Below are 21203 nucleotides of genomic sequence, written 5' to 3'. Positions count from 1 at the left end.
AATAATATAATCCTATCCTTATAATGCAGATTTAGGCATCGATATGATTTTAAAACATTCACTTTGAATTATCTATTGCAAAAAAGGAAAATAATAAATGAACTGTAGCTGACTAGACTTTCTGGAGCTGAAATAAGCAAATTATTTTCACTTATATCAAGTCAGATCATTGTTATATAACTAACTGTGAACATAACCAAGTGTCTGGAAATTCCAACACAGCAGCTTTCATAAGTGGATGAGAAAATATCCTTATTCAGATCAGGATTTTTGAAAAATAACAATATTCAAATAAAACATATTTCATTTTCTTGAATACTGGCTAATTTTTATACTCATAATTATCTTTCAAATCAACAGTAGCTTATTGTTTCTATATTACTATCAATGACAGTTATTTTGATAAGCAATCTCAATACATATCCTAAATGATTGGAAAGAAATTCCTTTTCCTCCATTTCATAAGAGAAATTCCATATTGAAACTGTATTTTTCATTTGATTTTCAGTGTTTTAAACCTCTACCTTGTTTATTTTTAGTTTTTCATGGGATTTCTGTATTTAATGCTACTACACCACTATGAAATGAATAAAGTTGTAATCTAATCTAATAACCACATCATTTCGGTATGACTTTAGACCTTTTATTCTGGAGACCTCAGTTTTTCATGGACAAAATGAAGGCTCGACTGAATCTTCTCTAAGCCTCTCTGTGACGGATCCATAAGTGTCTGTGTGGTTTCTGCACTACACAAAGGCTCTCGGCTGTGGGTTTGAGCCAAGAAAACCAGCCTCTGCTGCTCTGCCCCAAACCATGCTCCCTAGTAAGAGGCAGTGTCAGTCTGGGAGAAGGCACCCCTCTTAATGGCCCCTAGGTGGTGTCCACTTATTAATTTACACATTACAGGGCTGTATCTGCCTAAGGGAACATCTTTTTTCAGATTTGCATGAAGTCAGCATGTATTACAGGCCGGCTGTAGACCTGACAATATGAAATTAATCTTTGCCATCATCGAATTCATGAACTTTATTTACCTCTGGAATTTCTTCAATCAGTCCAAGTCTTGGTTTACCTGGACCCCATCCTGGTCCTTTAAATATGACAGAAAACTTATTGAAGAATCCAGGTGTGGCCCAGAATGTAGTCCATATGGTAAGTAAATGGTGGAACTAGAAGAATAAAAATATAGTCTATTTAAGATAAGAAAAGACCATAACAAAAAAGATTAAATACATTAAATCATGGATTTTATTTTATTGTTTAATGTAACTTACAAATTATTCTTTAATATATAGGTTATGTATAATTTGCTAATATTGATTAATATGCAATTGCATTATAAATTGAAATTCATTCTATGCATTCTGCATACGTTCACATTTAAATGTGTTCTTGTCAATATTTCTGAAGCTCCACAAAATTATAAACAGGAAATTTAATAATAGGGCAATTGTTTAGAAAATTAGCAAAGAATAAAAAGTGAGTTCAGAGAATTTGCTTCCAATGGATTTAACTAGCAGCCTGTGCACTCGACAGCCACATCTCGCTAAATGGTTTTTAAAGTTGAACATGGAATCACACAAATATTGCATATCTGTTATATATTTTTAAAATAATCTTTTATTTAATGTATTGAATTACAGACAAACACCTCATTTTAAGAAAAAATGTTCAAAACCATTTCTGATGGTAGACCTCTGAGGATTAAATAGATAGACCACATTCTGTAATAGGAAAAGTTCGCTGAGTCAGAAGTTTACCTTGAGGCTTATAGCAGGAATTCACATTCTTTAAATAACACACATTTGATATGTATAAAGTTAAAAGTATGCCCACACATGACAAGGACTCAACAAATACTGGCTATTAGGATAAATAGCTATACATATCATATATATTATAAAAATGTATCATAGGATTAAAAATAATCCTAGATATTGGGCATCAGCTGTTGACTCGAAATGAGTTCTATTATACATGTAGTGATAAATTAATGTAGAAAGAAGTTATGGCTCTATCAGAATTTGTGGTCTCATTGGTATTTTCACTATCTCTTACAGAATTTAAACTGCTAGTATTATAAAAATTGTTTTTAAAATTACTTGAAATATTATAATAAGGAATCTGAAGCAATTAAGCAACAATGTAGGATTTAGCTGAGCAGATTTTAAAGAAAAAGGAAATGTTAGATGGAAACTTATCCTGAGGATTTGCAATAATAATAACATAGAAAATTAATGTTACAACACGCATTAATATACTTACCTGTTTTGTTATTTTAAAAACTGAGTACAAGACTTCCCTGGTGGCAGAGTGGTTAAGAATCCACCTGCCAATGCAGGGAACACAGGTTTGATCCCTGGTCTGGGGACATCCCACATGCCGCAGAGCAACTAAGCCCATGCGCCACAACTACTGAAGCCTGCATGCCCTAGAACCCACACGCCACAACTACCGAGCCCATGTGCCACAACTACTGAAGCCCATGCGCTCTAGGGCCTGCATGTCACAACTACTGAGCCCACGTGCTGCAACTACTGATGCCTGTGCGCCTAGAGCCCGTGCTCTGCAACAAGAGAAGCCACTGCAATGAGAAGCCCGCGCACCACAGTGAAGAGCAGCCCCCACTCGATACAACGAGAGAAAGCCTGCGCGCAGCAACGAAGACACAACACCACCAAAAAAAAAAAAAAAAAAGAAAAACCTGACTGAAAATTTACTGCTATCATTCTAGACACAAACCATGAGAATACAGGGCTTTTAAATAAGGAGTACTTTCTCACTTACTTGTTTTCCAATGCCCTGAAACTCTTGGACTCCAAAGGAAAGCAAAATGAATGGTCTATACCTAGTGTCAAAGGGGAAAAAATCCTCTCCATCTAACAGGGGCCATCCTAAGGTGCTTTTGATGCCTCTGATGGGAGGTTGAGAAATTTAGCTAATATAAAGGAATACAAGTGAAAGTAAATACGTGATTTTGTAGGTTTAGGAACTCCTAATTATTACAACTCGCTGATTTGATATTTCTTACAATATAAGTGAGTATGTAGGAGACTAAAACTTAGACACAGTTGTGACAACTATTACGCTAAAGGCAATGTTTACATGAGGGCAGATTTAGCAGCAGCTCATAAAGACCTATGACTGAATACTGTGTCTCCAAATCCTAATCATCCAACTCCTTGTGCAGCTCATGTGATGCAGTTTTCAACTTCTTATTGTATCTCGAATATGAACCCCTTTTCCTCCATGTGTGTACACTCCCAAAGCCTTGCTAGCTAAAGGATTGCCATGAACCAGCAGTGTCGGCATCTCCTGGGAGCTTGTTAGAAACACAGTATCTTGGCCAGATTTCAGACCTACTGAACCCTACTTTAATAAGATCCTCCCATGATTCATATGCACATTAAGTTTGAAAGGCTCTCTCCTAGAGGGCAGGGACCAAGCTGTATTTCCTTCTTAATCTCTACATTATGAAGACAAGACCACGCCCAGTGAAGAAGTGGCTCTCAATGTATTATCTTGAAACTGATTTCAGTTCTATCAAGAACGTACCTAGAAATGTTTATTATTAAGGAAGTACCTGGATTCTCCTGAAAAAAATCATATTCTTGGTAATGCCTAACCAAAAGAAAGAGAACCAAAGACAGAGAAAGAAATGCCACTAGTTGAGAAGAAAGAAGAGAAATAATCAACTTTTCTCTTCTGAACAGAGACATAAAAATGCCTTTCACTTGAAAATTGAGTTAATCAAGTTTGGGGCTTGGCCTTCAACCCACCCTACTTAGGTTAGCATCTGACAAACTGTGTTTAGGCGGGGGAATTATTTAAATCCTGAGAACCTCAGTTTCATCCACCAAAACACTGAGGTTAAAAAGAACCACTACCTTATAAGGTTTTAGTAATGGTTAAATTAAACACGTGTGCTGTTAGCAATGTCCTGCACATAGTAAAAGTTCAATAAATGTCCATTTATTTTGTTACTTTAACTTTCTTTAAAAACCTTGAAGAAGTAGCTTTGAAAAGCAGACCCAACATGAACCTGTACTTTCTTCCCTTTCTGAATGCTGTATATCCAGTCCCCTGGACAGAGCTGTCATTGACTGATCTCTTCATTTTTTCAAGCATTTTTATCTTTTTCTCATTTATTAGTCCCGACCCCTGGGAGTGTCTGCGGTGCTCTGCTACTGACGGATCAGAGCTTCACAGACATTCCTTATTTCTCTAGTGCCAACCATTGAGACCAGCGAACAACCAATACCACATGTCTGACAGAAAACTGGTCCAGGGCAACAAGTCTTAGCAGGTGAGGCAACGTGCAAACCTAACCAACCCGTAATAGCTCCTGACACCTCCGTCCAAGAAGAGGAGGGCAAAGGCCTCACCCTGAATTTCTAACCAGAGTCATGCAGGCTTGAAGCAAATATTTTTCTTACTCTGGGATCAGCCTTAATTATACATTTTACTACCGCTCCTTCTGAATACATGAATATATTTCAGGTCTATTCTGAGAAAGGGTATGTTTGCTAAAGAGCTATTTCTTTTAATTCTAGGTAACAGACATATTTTAAAATTCTTACAATGAATTGTTTTCAAATGTATTCTGCCCAATTTGATTCAAGGCTTTGAGTGCCAGAGTTATTTCTAAATTCTTTTACAGTTAAAATATATATTTTTTAAGGCTAGTGTAATGTGCTTCCACCTTTCAACAGCTGATTTTTCTTTCAAATATAAAATTTATAAAAGGATGGAATCAATTCAGAAGAAATAAAACCAAGTACATTACCTGCACCTTGAAAGGTTCAAATGAATTAATGGGATGTGTTAGACCATATACAACTTTTTCCTTTTCTGCCTCAAATGTTCCTGGAAGATAAACAATAATGATATGATTGACTTTCTGTGAATGAAGGAGCTAATTTAATTTTTTAAATGCTCATAGTTTTTACTTACCAAAAATTCTATCCCATATAATAAGAGTTCCGGCAAAATTTTTGTCTATGCAATAACGATTTCTGCCTATGAGACAAAATATTTAAAAAAAAATTTTTGAAAATGGAAGTTATACTTTTTGAAACAATGATATTCCTAAAAATATCTTTTCACTGACAACACTAGACTTTATTTGCTAGTAAACTGAGTATTTATTTTCCAACTGATTTTACTAAAAAGAGCAAAGACTTCCTTAAAGCCATAGATATTTAGAATTATCCCAGATTTCTAAAAAAGCATCGTTCACAATTTTTCTGGTCTTTAAAAATCTGGGATAATTCTAAGTAATTCTTTTTTTTTAGGACTATTAAAAAGTAATAATTAAAAATTAAATGGTCCAGAACAAAAGGCAATATGAAATAAGATAAATATCAATAATATATGCATTTTTTTTTGATGTGATCTTTACACCTTTTCACTGCCTCTTTTCCAGGAAGAAAATTTTCCACTTACAGTAAGACTTTCCTATTTTTTTCATCACAAAAGACATAAGTAAAAATTAAGTTACCTTTGATTATATTCATTGACTCATAACATACATGATATTTTAATGCCCCAAATAAATAATAGTTTAAATTTAAAGAGTTGGACATAGTTTACTAATTTAAAAAAATTAAATAAACACAATCATATCCACATGATTGTAAATCAAAGGAAAAAGAATATTAATCCACCAAGCCACTACTCCAATAAATTCAACTGTCTCCACGTGTCCTCATTTCTTTACACATCTACTGTACATGCAAATGTACACATGAATGTAAAGGTACAAGGAAAATTCTCCCCTGGTACAAAAGTAGAGTGGGGCTGGCTACACAGATCCACCAACTCATTGCCACACGTAGGCTAAACAGTGGCTCCCAGTTGGGTGAGGGAGCACTTTGAACCTCAGGGAATATGTGGCAATGTCTGGAGACACTGTTAAGAGTCATAACTGGGAGGGGATACTATTAGCATCTAATACGTAGAGACCAACATCTTATAATACACAGGGCAGCCTGCACGCTCTCCCCACATTCCCAAGTGAAGAAGTATCTGGTCCAAAATGTTAATAGTGCAGAGGCTGAGAATGCCTGATATAAAGCAACACGCATGCGAAGGTGCTCTAAGGCCAAACAGGAAACTAGCAACTATTTCTTTTTCAATGTGGACATGTTTTTCTCCAGTCCTTGTGTTTCCTTTAATATGGAGGGAACAGCAAGAGCATAATGCTCTTGACCTCTGTACCAACTCAGTAATAATTCCCTGTGGTGGAGGTATGACTGTGGAGTTTGGAAGGGGAAACTGCACATGTGCAGCAGGACCCCAGCCTCTCCCCACCTGGAGGAGCTTGTGCTTCTGCTCTGCTCCCTGTCCCAGGGAAAGGGACCTGCCCACCTTGGGAAGGCAGGCCTGACGTGTGCCAGTACTACTGCCTGTGATGCCTGGAAACTTATAAAAACAGAACAATAATATATATTATTTTCTTACTAGCTTCTGTCTCTCAAAATGGCATTTGTGAGATTTATTCATGCCATTACATGTTATAATAGGTTGGACATTTTCATTGCGATGTAGTTCTCCATTACATGAATAGTCTACAGTGTATCTGTTCTATTGCTGACAAACATGCGAATTATATCTTTTTTTCCTATTACCTAATACAAATAATGTCAATATGCACACTCTTTACAGGTCTTTTGGTGAGCAAATGTAAATACTTCTGTTATTTCTTAAGCTAGTGTCTTTAAACCTTAGGCACTGGTCACATGGGATTTTTTTTCTTTGTCAGGAAAAAGCAGTGTATGTTGAGTTTGTTCATAGAATTTAGGCAGAAAGTGAAGTGTTGTTTATTAGGCTTTCCTTAAATACCAACAGTTTTTAAGACCAAGACACTATGACTGTATACAGGAATGACCCTCAGCATGGGGTCAAGGAGTAACTTTCAACAAGCTCCTCACAATATGAAGTGTGTACCCCCTCAGCTGGTTAACTCCTTTTTCCATTACATCTGAGGAGAGCTAAGCAAAAAGGAAATTCAAAAGTCAGCTATGGAGAGGATTTTGTTTTGTTTTGTTTTCCTCCAGTCCTTTCTTTATAGATGAGGTTTGTCCAGGTACAAAGGAAGAAGCAAATGCCTATTTGCAGTGTGTGGTGACTAGGTTGGGTAATTGTGCTGAAGTGATACAAAATAATAATGTCATTTTTCAAGAAATGAGGAAGGAATGAAAGAAGAGATCGAATTTCCTCACCATGATGAACCCTATGATGGCTAGGAGTATTAAGAATCAGTTCCAAAGGACCAAGGTTATCGATGACCTGTTTAAAAGAAAAGGAACATAGTTATTAAATTATATATAATATTTAGGTACTCACATTAAAATCCCATATGGGTTAAGACATATTGCTAGTTCCACGGTTTGCATTAGAGTCCTAAGAAGGTTCTCTATCTTCTGGTGTTCATATAAAGATAACAATTAGCTCATCACGATATTTTAAGAGACAATATAGTAGAGTAGTGAGGTTAAGAGTAGTGAACTGACTGCCTCAGTTCAGTCCCTGAATCCTCTATTTATTATTATGTGGTACTGGGGGAAATTACTTAAGCTTTTTATAAGTCAGATTCCTTATCTTTAAAATGGAAATAATAGTATCTACATAATAATGTTCTGAGGATTACAAATGTTAACGTATTTAGATGCTACTATTGCCAAGGCATACTTCTTTAAGTTTCATGTCATTTTATGTTCTTCACCCATCAGCTATGTCTTTGATGACTTATGTTAACAGAGCATAACTAGGCGAAGGGAAACCCAGTATTATATTCGTTTTCTGGAGTTGGTTTCACCCAATAATCAGTCATGCAGTAACTTAGTATTGCAGTTGCATTACGGTGATCCTTGCTTATTCAAATAGACTCCTAAATGTTCTCTTACTGTAGATGCCCCATCTTCCAGTCCATTTCTGAGGCACGATTCAAAGTCAAATATGTAAAGGGGCTTTTTTGGAATTAAAGACCCTTTAAAATAGCATCTATTATTCTCTAATGTTCTCTCTCAACATTTCTCAGTAAGAACCTCCTATGCCAGAGTCTGCACACTCTAAAGAGTGTAGAAACCAGGTAGTTACCATAAATTAGAACAGCAGGCCATATTTAAGATATCCATTATGTCATACAGTTAATATTGGACAATGTGGGAACGCTTTTCATCTCAATTACATTATTCTTTCTTCCATCAACCATGGCAGATAACAGTCTTTTACTTTTCTTTAATCACAATCTAAATAGATCTTTTAGAGCCTATTTATGACAAAATCAATACATTGATATTTTAAGAAATTACTCACCTTTAAAGTTAACTTCCATTTAAAGGATATATAAGGAATAAAGTAATATGTTAAATGCTACTTAAGGGGAAAAATAGTCACTGAAATAGTAACACTGACATGAATTTGGCAACAAGTCAGTGGTACGAGAAAAAACAGGGAGCTGGGACTGCTTCAGATGAAAAGATATTTAAGATACATACAACCAAACGTATTGTGGGGATCTTGTTTAGATACTGATTTGAACAAACCAAATATAAAAGACATTTTATAGGCAATGAGAGAAAACTGATTATAAACATAGTATGACATGATAAGAATACTGTTTTATTAGGAGTTATGATGGCATTGTCATTGCATGAGAAAATGTAATTGTTTTTTAAGAGTTGTATAACTAAAGTATACGTGACATGAGATCTAGGTTTTGCTTCATCATATTTGGCAATGAAAAGGAAAAAGAAAAAAAGAATACCTGATGAAAATGAATCAAAATCATAGTGTTTTTATTGAAATATAGTTGATTTACAATGTTGTATTCATTTCAGGTGTACAGCAAAGTGATTCAGTCATACATATCTATCTATTATCTATTATTTTTCAGATTCTTTTCCATTATAGGTTATTACAAGATATCATAATGATTTTTAAATTGAAGTTATGGAGCTAGAAACATTCATTCTATTATTCTACTTTTCTGAATGTTTTAAAATTTTTAAGACAAATTTAAATAAAAGAAATTACTACTCTAGTAATATACAGTAATGCTCAGTTAGTTGGTTGAAAATATTAATATTGATAGAGCCCTATAGTCCCAAACATATATCTATGTTGTAACTCTTTATATGGCAGGGTTTAATACTTTTTTGGCAACCTCTGACACTGAAACACCCAATCTGCAATTGCTCTGCAGACATGCAGAGCCGCAGGAGCCACACGGTCCTCAGCTTGTGGGGTCCTGCACGTTCCTGAAGGAGAAGCAGCAGCAGCGCTGCCACATAACAATGTTGCATCTCTTCATAGGGCAGGTGTCACCAGCATCTCCTTATTAGACTCACTGCACACCTGAAAGAAACAGTCCTTGCCTCCTTCCCTGCTGCCCAGCTTCTAAGGGGTTCTCGGTTTCCATTACGGTACAGGCATGCAAAGGATGCAAATGTTTGCAATGCAGAGGATATGTAATATGTTATCTCTCTCTCTCTCTCTCTCTCTCTCTCTTTCTTCTTGTCTCTCTTTTCTAATCTAGAGTTCTGTAGCCATTTTTAAAGTTATCCATAAGAAATGTATTATGGGATCCAAACAACAGACTTTTTTTGTTGATCCATAAGACTTTTTCATTGATTCATACAACAGAACTCATTTATACATGAAAAAAAATCTCTGCAGTTTTTAATTTCAGGAGTTCAAAATACGGTGAATATATAGCCCTTATATCAGACCACAGTCCTGTGAAATAAGAGGCAAAAATATTATCCCACAAATGCACTATTAATGACCAGAAATTGGGAGGGGAGTAAGTAGAAATAACCCTTAATTTTATTGGACTACATTGCTTTGTACTGGTGGAAAAATATTTGTTGAGAAGAAGAATGGTGACGGATAGAGAACAAGAAGGGGGTTTCTCAGCAGTCAGGACATTGAAATCTGATGCTCTGCTCAGGCTTTGTATCTCTGGCAGAGAACCAGATGGGAAAGGAGAAAACCATTTTATCCTTGTTTGTGTCTTTGGTGGCTAACATATGTTACAAAAACAGACAACAAAAGGGGGTAGAGGAGACTACACTAACTGGTTTCTGCTACCCAGATGCATTTCTAATCCTTGGTCCCGGCGTGTGTGCAGCCAGATTTAAAGCCCCACAAATGGTAAGTGAATTCAGATGATTGGAGCCTTGGCTGCGGGCATTATTTTTTTAATGTCAAGTACTTTTCCTCAAAGAAAATCTTTTGCTTCTGCAGGCTAAAGCATGGTGATATCAATATTGAAAATTCCTTTTTTTTTTTTTCTTTTTTTAGTAAAATGCCAAGTATAACACAGGCAACCAGAGTTAAATTTCCTTGTAGTGCCTATGAGTACCTTGGAGCTGGGGAAGACCACCTTGGTGTGGGAAATGATTCATCATTCAGACAGCCCAGTCAGAACCTCTCTTGTAGTAAACCCTTCTGATTCAAAGTCATGGAGAAGTAATTAATAACTAATAAGAGCTGAGTGGGACGACTTATCACCCATTTTTGCAAATTCAGTCATTTAGAAATTCAACCACATCTAGCTTTGAATCACTTCCCGAAAATATTTTACTGTGAACATAACTGGAGCTATTCTCATTTTTAGAAGTTAGTTGTCTTGCTTTTTTTTTTAGATTTAGATGAGTTAATTTAAATTATAAAATTTTAGAACATATAGAGGACTTAAAAATAATATAGTGCAATACTCTATTACAAAAAAGCATAAAACTGAAGCTCGGAGAAGTTAAATTACTAATCCAAGTTTAAACATCTTAGAAGAAGCCCTAAAGTCTTCTCAGTTTCAACTCAGTAATCCTTCTATTTTTCTATCATGTTGCTTTATGAGATATAGCACTTTTTCCATCAAATAAAAGAAATCTAAATTTTTAGAACTTTAACGGGAAATGATAACTAAGTGCTTTTTGACTACATTTCAAAATGAAATCCAGTTATTTAGAAAGAGCCCAGGAATTTCAGCTTCTACATTGCGCTCATCGTATTTTAGGCACTTCTGGGGCTTCTTAGGTCTCTAAAGCAACGGTCTGTGTCTTGTATCCTGTAGTTTTCTATCAGGGTTTTATAATCTGAGGGCCATGGATGTCTAGAAGGGCCATTTATGGGCTTCAAAAGGCCAAGAACACCCTGAAGTGTCATACCAAATTTTATGAATATGTGACTATGGGTATTTTCTTGGGGAAAACTACTATTTTCACAATATACTCAAAGGGATACATAAGTCCCCAGAGGTTAAGAATCAATGTCCTAAACAGAGTGCTTTAGGTTGTTGCCTTTGCCCTTCTTATTTATATTGTGTTTTTGGTTTCTGTATTATTAAAACTTGGGTGCTAATTTCCCACCCAATCTTCAAAGACAGTAACTTTAACATTTTTTTCTGCCTATTTCGTGAAATCATTGTTTTCCAAAAAGATTGTTTCTTAAGCTGCTTTTACTTGTTTAATAATAAATTATTAAAAATAAATAAATAATAAAAGTAACAATTTTATAATTATAAGCTCCATTCATTCTATTGATTAACCTTTATCCAGCAGAAGTGCTCTGGACTGGATTTGCTGCAGTGGTCACAAACTCCTTATTTCTCTCTCCACAATTTATGGTGGATGTAGGGAAGAAGAGTTAAATGTAAAAGTAAGAGAACAGGAACCATGAGTTTCATCATGTCATTTCATCATGTCATTTCCTCTCATCAAAACTAAAATGAATTCAAATAAAAGGATCTTCATAATGAACTAAATAAAGTCCAAAACATCTGGAATTCAAAGCCGTTCACATTTTTCCTCAAGACCAATCCCAATGCTCTTACTTTTGCCTCTAAGATCTTCATGTCCCATCCTGACCTGCTGGAATCATGCTCTACCTCCAAGACCTAGTTAAATTTTCCAAGCACTCTTCTGGATTTTTCTAAAGGGAATTTTGTTTTCCTTTCTCTGAGTACATATCAAGATACCACTACTTTTTATGTCGGTCTGTCCTATGTCCTAATTATTTGTGTTCATTTCTGTGAAGACAGAAACTGGGTCTCACCCTTCTCGAAGTTTCTCACAGCACATACAACATTGGTTTGCACATAGTGATTTCTCAGCGAGATTATATTGGGTAGATAAGTCAACTTTACTGCCCTCCACACTTCTGCCTTTATAGTAGTGGTTCTTAAACAGGGGTGATTATGCTCCCAGGGGACTGGTGACAATGTCTGGAGATATTTTTGGTTGTCTCAGCTGGGGAAAGTGCTACTGTATTACTGAGTAGTAGGTTTTAGTGCTGCTAACCACCCCACAGGGCACAAGACATTCCCCGAAAATAAGAGTTATCTGGGAAGCAGCCACATAGCACAGGGAGATCAGCTCGGTGCTTTGTGACCCCCTGGAGGGATGAGATAGGGAGGGTGGGAGGGAGGGAGACGCAAGAGGGAAGAGATATGGGAACATATATAACTGATTCATTTTGTTGTAAAGCAGAAACCAACACACCATTGTAAAGCAATTATACTCCAATAAAGATGTTAAAGAAAAAAAAGAAAAAAGAGTTATCTGGTCCAAAATGTCAATAGTGCCAAGGTGGAGAAACTCTGTGTCATGGGTGTGAATGTCTTACTGTGCTCTAGTCTTGTGTAGTTCAGGAGGGAGGCTCAGTATAATTTCTGTCTTCTAATTGGGAAGCTGGAGGAAGGGGTGCATTAGGGAATGAGCCTGGTAGTTACTGCCAAGGCTAGAGGCAAAACATGAGTCTGGAGTGTCCTTAGAGTTTAAAGCCAGGAAAGTGAGTCCAAACATAATTTTTGTTTTAGTGAGGTGAAAAATTAAGACAAATAACTAAACATAAAGGGGCTAACAACAACAATAACAACAACAAAAAAAAACACACACACACAGAAAATCAGAGGCTAGATGATGAGATAATTGAATTATGATAATCATCGGCAGCTGAATTTCCTGAATTACCTTTATGCTCTCTTAGCACCAGTTTGTGTGGGCTTCAGTTTCAATGAAATGAATCAGAAATAGAAAATGTAGTTTCCATGTCATCAAGTGCTTTTGAAAGTTCCTTTGAGAGTTCTCATGACACCCGCACCCCACCCACCCTCCAGTTACACTTTGAGTGAGCTGGATAACTTACAAGTCTAGAAGAGTGATGACACCTTCATAGTGTGTAGGTTACCAGCCTGAAATCATTTGGCTTTGGAAATTGATAAACTAAGTACACGTGGTAAATCAAATATTTAAATGTCTATTATGAATTGACTGCAATTAATTCTTTCCATGATATAGTTCTCAGAAGTTTTCTCACTACCTTACATTACATGAAAAACATACCTCAATAGGTCTTTCCAATTGAAATTGAAAAATCACTTACAGTTGAACTCTACAAGCATCAAAGTAAGTGTTTTAAATTAGTGTCTTGTCTGAAATTATTTCTTATAAAAGTAACTTAGTCCATTCTATACATTTCTTAATTAGTTTCATGGATTCTTCTGATTGGGAAACATGGGTTCGATTTTTATAGTTCAGTTAAGAATACAGAAATAATTACCGGATGGTCAAGTTGGATGACAAGATTTCCTTTCAACGAAAGTGATTAATTCAAGAGAAAAGTATTTTGTTTGTCTGTATTGCTTAGAAAATTGCCTCGTCTCACCTCACTTTGACTATTGAGGATAGGGAAGAGACTTTCTAAATCTAATATTAAAAACTCTAATTCTATTTTTTCCCCAATTTTGGAATAATATGTGAATACCATATTACATTTCTACCCTGCAGTTTTTCTATCTGCAGACTGGCACCAAAATGCTAAAATATATTATTGAAAGGCCACAGAGATCCTTATAACAACTTACTTTTAAGAAAGAAAGCATGAGCTTATAGTTATTTGTAAAGTTCTTTCCAAATAAGAGATGCTTACAAATATTCACGCATCCTGTCTGAGAGGAAAAAATTATAATAGGGAAAATATGTCTTAAAAAGCATGTGTTTTACAGAATTCTCATTATAAAAATGAATGTGCTAACAATATGATAAATGCTGAGGGGCGACTGGGTTGAGGGTGAAGTGAAATGAAATCTCCGTAGCAGAAAAATGCCTGCATTCAGATGAGCGCAGGTTACAGTGACGACATTGACTCTAAGTAATCAAGACTTCTCCTTACAGCATCATGCGTGATTGATGTTCCAGAGGGACCCATACCACTGCAGGCCTCTGGGTTTCACTGCATCAGTATTTAAGGGAAATGCTAAGCCAGCTCCCAGTACATTTATCATCTGATATAAAAATCATTGTCATGTTATATTTAACTAAGAAACATATGCTTGAAGTGCAGACTAAAAACAGCAAAACTTTTCAGGTAAATTAGTGGCAAGATTCAGTGCAAACCCAAACTAAAATTAAATGGACTAACAGTTATATTATGATTACTTGCCTTTTTCTTATCTAATTTTCTTTCTTTCTTCCTTCTTTCCTTTTTTCCTTCCTTCCTCTCTCTCTCTCTTTTTAACTTTTTCCTTCTTTCTTTCAACTATCTATCTATCTATCTGCCTTTCTACCTATCTATGTATATGTCTATGCATGGGTGTTTTTGTATTAAAAATTTGGAGAATCTTTTATTTGGAAAGATCTTTACAATTAACTATAGGCTCATGCATATCTTTTTGAAAAGTGATTATAAATATTTCTATGACCTTTCAATAATGCCTTCCAGTATTTTAGTCCCATTTACAGATTAAAAAACCTGAAGGACAAAAATATTAATGTATATACATATATTTATTTCTATTAAATATATTTATTATATATATACTAAATATTAAATACAAACTCAAATACCAATCAATGACAATTTTAGGTACCAAACTACCAGTAAGGGTTTTCTATTAGGGTTGGAAATAATCTGTTTCAGAGGATTAAAACCTGTATTTATAAGTCCTTATCAAAGTCTTTTATTAAAAGCTACTTGCAGAATAATCAGAGCAAGAAGTCTCTTGTCAGGGATTCCATTCATTCTGCAAACATTTATTGAATTTCTATGAACTTTACTAGGTTTTAGAAGTAAAAAGAAATAAAGCAAGATGCAGGTACTTCACATAGGAAGCTTATTTACAGCCCAATGGTCTCTTCAATGGAAAGGTAAAGCTATTTCAGAAACAAAGCTTTTCTAAAAACTTATCTTTCTCGTAAAATTTTGTGATTTTGCGGGAAGGATGAGAAAATCATTCTTTTTTTTGTCTTGTTTTGTTTTCAATTACAATGCACAGCAGAGACATTTGAGCTTACAATAAATTTGAATATGTAACTGGCACAAGAGTTATTTAACAAGAAGCAAATTGAGTTCCTTTTCCAGGTCTCAAGCTGAAAACTACCCTTAATAGAGATATATGCTTTTGCTTAGTTTTCTATAGTGCTGCTTTGCAAACAGTCCCATTGCTTGTTGCCAGAGAATGCTGTAGAGAATTCTCCCTTGTTCATAAACTTCATCTGACTGTACGGAAATTAAAATAACCTATGTGGGTTTCATTTATTCAATAGGTATTTACTGAGTGCATATTTTATGGAAAGTACTGTGTTAAGATCTTTTGAAAGGTCACGGAATAAAACAATGGAAATTACAATTTATTAGCAGGTAGTTTATTAATTTAAAGGTAGAATGAATGGCAATGTTAGATTTTTATTGTTTGCATATATATATTTATGTACGAATAGGTTTTTCTCTCTCAAAAAAATCTATAGCAATTCCTCACTTAAAGTTTTAGAAAAAGGATAAAATCCATAAATACTACAAGTCAACATATTAAAATAATTTTACTTCTTGTTCTGAATTAGTTGATCTTTAAACACCCATTGTTTTCCTTATTAAAAACTTAATCAATCTGAACAGTTATGGATAAATTTATACTGTAGAGCATCTGGTGATGAAATGTAAAAATAAAATCTTAATTATACCCCCCACTAGATCTGCTGTGTTAATTCAAGACAACAGATTCAAGTATTTAGACAGATGGTAGTGGAGGCCATATTAGCCTCTTGATTTCTCTACAGGGAAGCAAGAGAAAGCAGAGCTCTTAGGATCTGGGCTTGTCTGCCTACTTTCACACTTTGAAATCCTCGACAAATGCTGATTTATTCACAGCCAAATGTTTTCCTATCTGATTAGGCAGTTTTCTACTTCAGTAAGCATGTAATATGGAGGTAGCTGAATTTCCACACTAAGGAGTGAAAAAACAATATTTATAGTTTGGAAATAAAACAATCTGGAGGAATCAGGACTGTTGGGATCACAAAGAGCTTCATAGGGAGTAAATTTTTGATGAATCCATACCACAGGGTTAAAGAGTTAAAAGCTTGGTTTTAAGAAGAATGAGACTAGGCTATGTTTATACAATAAACAAGGGTTTTAAAGAACTGTGTTTGTAATAAATTACCTTGAAGGCTGACTCTTGTCACTTATGATTGTATTATTCCTCAAACAAGAGGTGGACAAGTTAGCATTCTATTTGAATTCATCTCAGCTTACATTTTGAGTAACACTTTTAACTTTTCCTTAGAAAAATGAATGTAAGTAGCTGCTGAATGTGTTCCTTCAAAGGGAGGTGGATTCCAAGTGACTTCTATAAAGCAACACCAATTAAATTGACCTAAGAAAAATGGGAAATATTCATAAGCATAACTATGTAAAACTTCATTCTTGTGTAACATCATTTTATTTTACCAATTTGGTCACTCAGTGAGAAAAGGAACCACACTGTTATTAGTGGTAGTAACATCATGTTAAAAGAAGGTAACTGACAAACTGAGAGTTTAGGTAGTTCTTACACAAACTCCAAATGTTTGCCTCATTCTAAGGCTCAGTACATTTTGTCTGTCATGATGATCATATTCCCAATTTCAGTGTCGCTTTTACATTCATTAATCAACAAATGTCAGTGATTACTGACCATGTACCTGGCAGTTGCTAAGCATTAGATATAAATCTGCATTTTAATGTTTACAATCTCATAGGTCAGATCTCCTGTCACTCATTATAAATTTTAGTCTGTTAAATATTTGTAAATACCAATTGCTTAAAGTCAAATATCATAGCATGATTTCTCAATTAGTTGTTTGGAAGCTACAAGTATCTGTTTGTCATAAATTAATTTGTCCTGTTCCTATTTGCATATTTTCCTTCTAAGGACAAGCTAAAGGACAACTTCTCCCCTTGTCCCTCAGAATTTATTAAAGATTTATTTATTTTTTAACTGTACATCATGTCTTAGTCAGTTTGGGATGCTGTAACTAAATACAATAGACTGTGTGGCTTAAACAACAAACATTTATTTCTCACAGTGATAGAAGGGAAGAAGTGCAAGATTAAGGTGCCAGCAAATTCAGCATCTTGTGAAAGCCACCTTCTTTCTGTATCCTCTCCTCTTTGTCTCTTCTTCTATGAGCACTAATCCCATCATGAGGGCTCCACCTTCAAGACCTGATTACCTCCTAAAGGCTCCATCTCCAAATATCATCACTGTGGGGATTAAGGCTTCACCATATGAATTTTGGAGGAACACAATTCATTCCACAGCACATCCTCTCTGATCCAAATATTTGCCATGGGTACTCTCTTCTTGTTTCTCCTTCTGCTTCTCTTCACTATATACACATATTATAAAGAATCTGGTTAACATGACCAGACAAGACAATGGGAAAACAAAGAGGTATAAAACATAGTCTTTGTCTTCAAGAAGTTTACTGTCACCTCCTGCATTCATTGTGCTCAAACTTCATCACAACAATGTTCAGTCTAATCTCTTGGGAAGCTTGCTCAAGTTTCCTACTCCTGCTCTCCAGAGATTTAGATTCTGTGGTTCTCAGAACAGGACCATGATTCTATATCTTGAGTAAGCACAAATAGTTCTGATGCATGCGGGTGACTGGCAACAGTTACACCTGCTTCTATTAGCTCTGTCTCTGTGCACCAGTTCCAATATGCAGGGTTTGTTTTGTTTTGGTTGTTTTTTTGCTTTTTCATAATTGCTATCGGTTGAAAGCGTATTATTTTCCAGACTATATACTTAACACATGTTATTTCATTAATCCTAACAACACTCTTATTGGGTAGGTATGACTAGTTTCAGTTAACAGATTTGGAAGCATGTCAGAGAGTTTAAATAACTTTACTAAATGTCCACAGGCATTCATTCAACAAACATGTCTTGAGCTCCTATTAAGTAGGTACCTTTTATATTCTGGGAACACACTAGTGAAGAAGATGTACAAACCTCTAACAGAGGATAGACTTCTCTTTCATTATAAAACCTTATGCCATTATGTTTTACTATTCCCTTGTTCCTGAAATGTCTTTCTCTTCAATTCTGGTTATAGATTCCGATCTTATTTCTTGTGTCTGAAGGCCTCCAATTCCAATCCTTTCACAACAGATATTTGAATACGGTGATCTATGAATTTTTAAACAGTTTATTGATAATCTTCAGGAAACTCAGTAAAATTCTTGATATTTTGTCAAGTTTTTTCCTTTGGCAAAGAGTCACCAGAATCCAACAGTTTCTGGAAGGAGGTTGTGATCCTCAAAATGTTAGTAATAAAGTGTGCCAACCCAGGTCAGAAAACTGGAATCGCTCTTTGGCCCAGAGTAGCTGCTTGAGAAATATTTTTTGAACATATGAACTTCAAAGAGATTTATATATCTAATACATGTGGAAAAGCATTACTAATTTATACAAGAATAAGCAGGGTGGGGGTGAATTATTTTAAAAGGTAACTGTAGAACAGAAGATTTCTTCTAGAGAGAACATGTATAGGCTACTAGAGAGATCAAGGAGTTGAAGGTGACACCAGGATTTGATCTTGACATTGTCTTCAAGTAGCAATGGAAACAAAGAACAGCTGACTTGAGGTGAGAAGAGCTGAAATGGAACACGTTTTAGAAATGTCGACTCAGAGTGGTGTCAAATATTCCTATGAATATGTTAAGTCAAACATTCAAAAGATAGATCTTAAATCCATAAGAAAATTCGTATTAGAGCTATAGACTAAATATGCAATTACTTGAAGACAACCTAAAAATGGTGAAGTAAATTAAATTCTAAGAAGGAAGAATACTGAGAGAAGAAAAGAGAATTGGAACCGGAAATTCAGGAAGAAGTCAAACAGAGTAAGGGAGTAAGGAGAGCACAAGTGCTGAGAAATGTCTCAACTTATTTCAAGAACAAAAGGTTTATGATACTAGGTACTATTGGAATAAGCACTGGATAGAAAAAAAGCATGAAAGTTGATTTTTGTTAAAATAAGTATCTTTCAAAAGCATATATTTTGAAATAGAACTTACTCATTCCCCCAAGTTCCGAAAGATATGTAATCATCACCCTCAAAAATTTATACTCTATTAGGGGAGATCCAGCATAAGTATATTCTAGATATAAATACAAGTACGTACACACATATGTTTATTAATATCTAACACTAATAATTATTATCAGCAAGTTACAGTTAATTGTCTATTTAAATACTGGTGTTTGTTTTTATTAAAGTTTGTATATATTTATATAATATATGTACACATACACGTAAATAGATGCTCACATAATAGATGAGGGACACTTTCTGCTATCAAGGAACTCAGAGAATAATGGGAGAAGCAGAGTTAAGCAATAAATACAATACAGTGGTGTAAGAATTAAACTTCACCATTATTAACTGGATGCTTCCTATGTGCAACAACTGATATGTTATCTCATTTATGCCCTCCCAACAGAGCCCATGCTTTTTATCATTAACTGCCAATATGGAAATAGGACACGGGGTAGTGTCAAGAAAAGTGCGCTCAACTTTAACTAAGAGGTGAAAGAGTGACATTCCAGAGGAAGTGGTAATTGAGTTGCATCGTGGGGAATGTCTGGGAAAAAGGTATCACAGAGAGAGCCTATGCTAATACAGAGGGAAAAAATGTGTTGGGCATGCTTAGGGAGCAAAAAGCAGCGTGGACCGGCTGGTCCGGCTAACTAATGGAATGAGACTGGAGAGTAAGCAGGGTCATATTGTAAGGCTGCTAAAATCTATGTATGTATTTAAGGTGTTTGATTCTATCTTGGAGGCAATAGAGAGCCATTTAAAAACTTCTGTTGCTGATGTTTGTTTCATGTTGGGTGTGCCCTGATACTGCTTGGGTTCTAAAATGATCACCACAGTTGTATGCAAATATATAGGAGAGGAAAGAGTCTGCAGGAATAAGAAAAAAAAGGATGTAACAGATGATAAGAGCATAAATTAAGGCGAGGCAGTAGAAACAAAAAGGGGAAGAGAGATGAAAGAGCTGTTTAGGAGGAAAACACAACAAGTGTACAATGAATACCTTAAGAGAGTGACAGGGTGTGCTAGTAAAAATTATGCCAGAAAAAAAAAAAGGTATACATTGGGGCTGCACCGGGCAAACTGGGACATTACCAAGAGATGTGAAATCAATGATACAGGATTTCAAAGGAGGAAAGGAGAGAGAATTGTTTACCAGGTTTTGAGCCACAGATCTACTATAAACTAGCTGCAACAACATTAAACAAGTTCATCTCTATGTAGTTCAATTTCTTCATTTTGAATGGGGACAACAGGGTTGCATTAGTAAATACATTGTATAATCAAATAAGTACATCTTGTGAAATACTTAGCATAGTGACGGACACATGGTCTGAGATACATATGTGTTTGCTCTTAATAAAGGAAACACTTTATGGAGAAGAGGGAACTGAGTTGGGCCTTGCAAAATGTACAGAATAGCAACATGTAGAAAATATAAAAAGGAGAGGCACTGCAATGATCATATATCAGATGTATTTGGGAAATGGAAATGGTCTAGTTTGACTGAATTGTACAGAATGGAAAGTAATGGGATATATACCAGGAGATCTATTTGAAAGGCAGTGCGTGAGAAACATAAAATGCAAGAAATTTAGACTTAACTCAGCAAGCCATGGAACATCATCAAATAATTTTCAGCAGGAGCAGCCTGAGAATAGATTAAATTTTAAGAGGGACAAGTAGATGTGTATGAAGTTCACACAGCAGTTTGGTATAGGTAATATTACAACTGAGCTCTGTCTCAAGTAACCAATAGCCATGATCTTTTCACCGTACCATACTGATTCTTTATGAACCCTGTGGCATTCTGCCATGCTATACTGAGATGTAATC

At 35.3% G+C, this 21203-nt stretch overlaps 1 protein-coding gene across 1 annotated transcript in view; it reads right to left on the bottom strand.

Annotated features, from left to right (window-relative positions):
• AGMO (alkylglycerol monooxygenase) overlaps positions 1–21203 on the bottom strand; it is a 376559-nt gene that overhangs the window by 171340 nt on the left and 184016 nt on the right. The window contains exons 7-10 of the mRNA XM_067746237.1: positions 7224–7290; positions 4954–5019; positions 4787–4866; positions 1035–1169 (exon numbers count right to left, since the gene is read on the bottom strand). Of these exons, the coding sequence (XP_067602338.1) occupies positions 1035–1169; positions 4787–4866; positions 4954–5019; positions 7224–7290 (348 nt within the window). The remainder of the gene's footprint in view (positions 1–1034; positions 1170–4786; positions 4867–4953; positions 5020–7223; positions 7291–21203) is intronic.

The sequence above is a fragment of the Pseudorca crassidens genome, chromosome 8 (assembly GCF_039906515.1).
Source record: "Pseudorca crassidens isolate mPseCra1 chromosome 8, mPseCra1.hap1, whole genome shotgun sequence".
NCBI classification, from domain to species: domain Eukaryota; kingdom Metazoa; phylum Chordata; class Mammalia; order Artiodactyla; family Delphinidae; genus Pseudorca; species Pseudorca crassidens.
The sequence above is the reverse complement of the archived record's forward strand: the minus strand, read 5'-3'. Positions and strand labels throughout refer to the sequence as shown.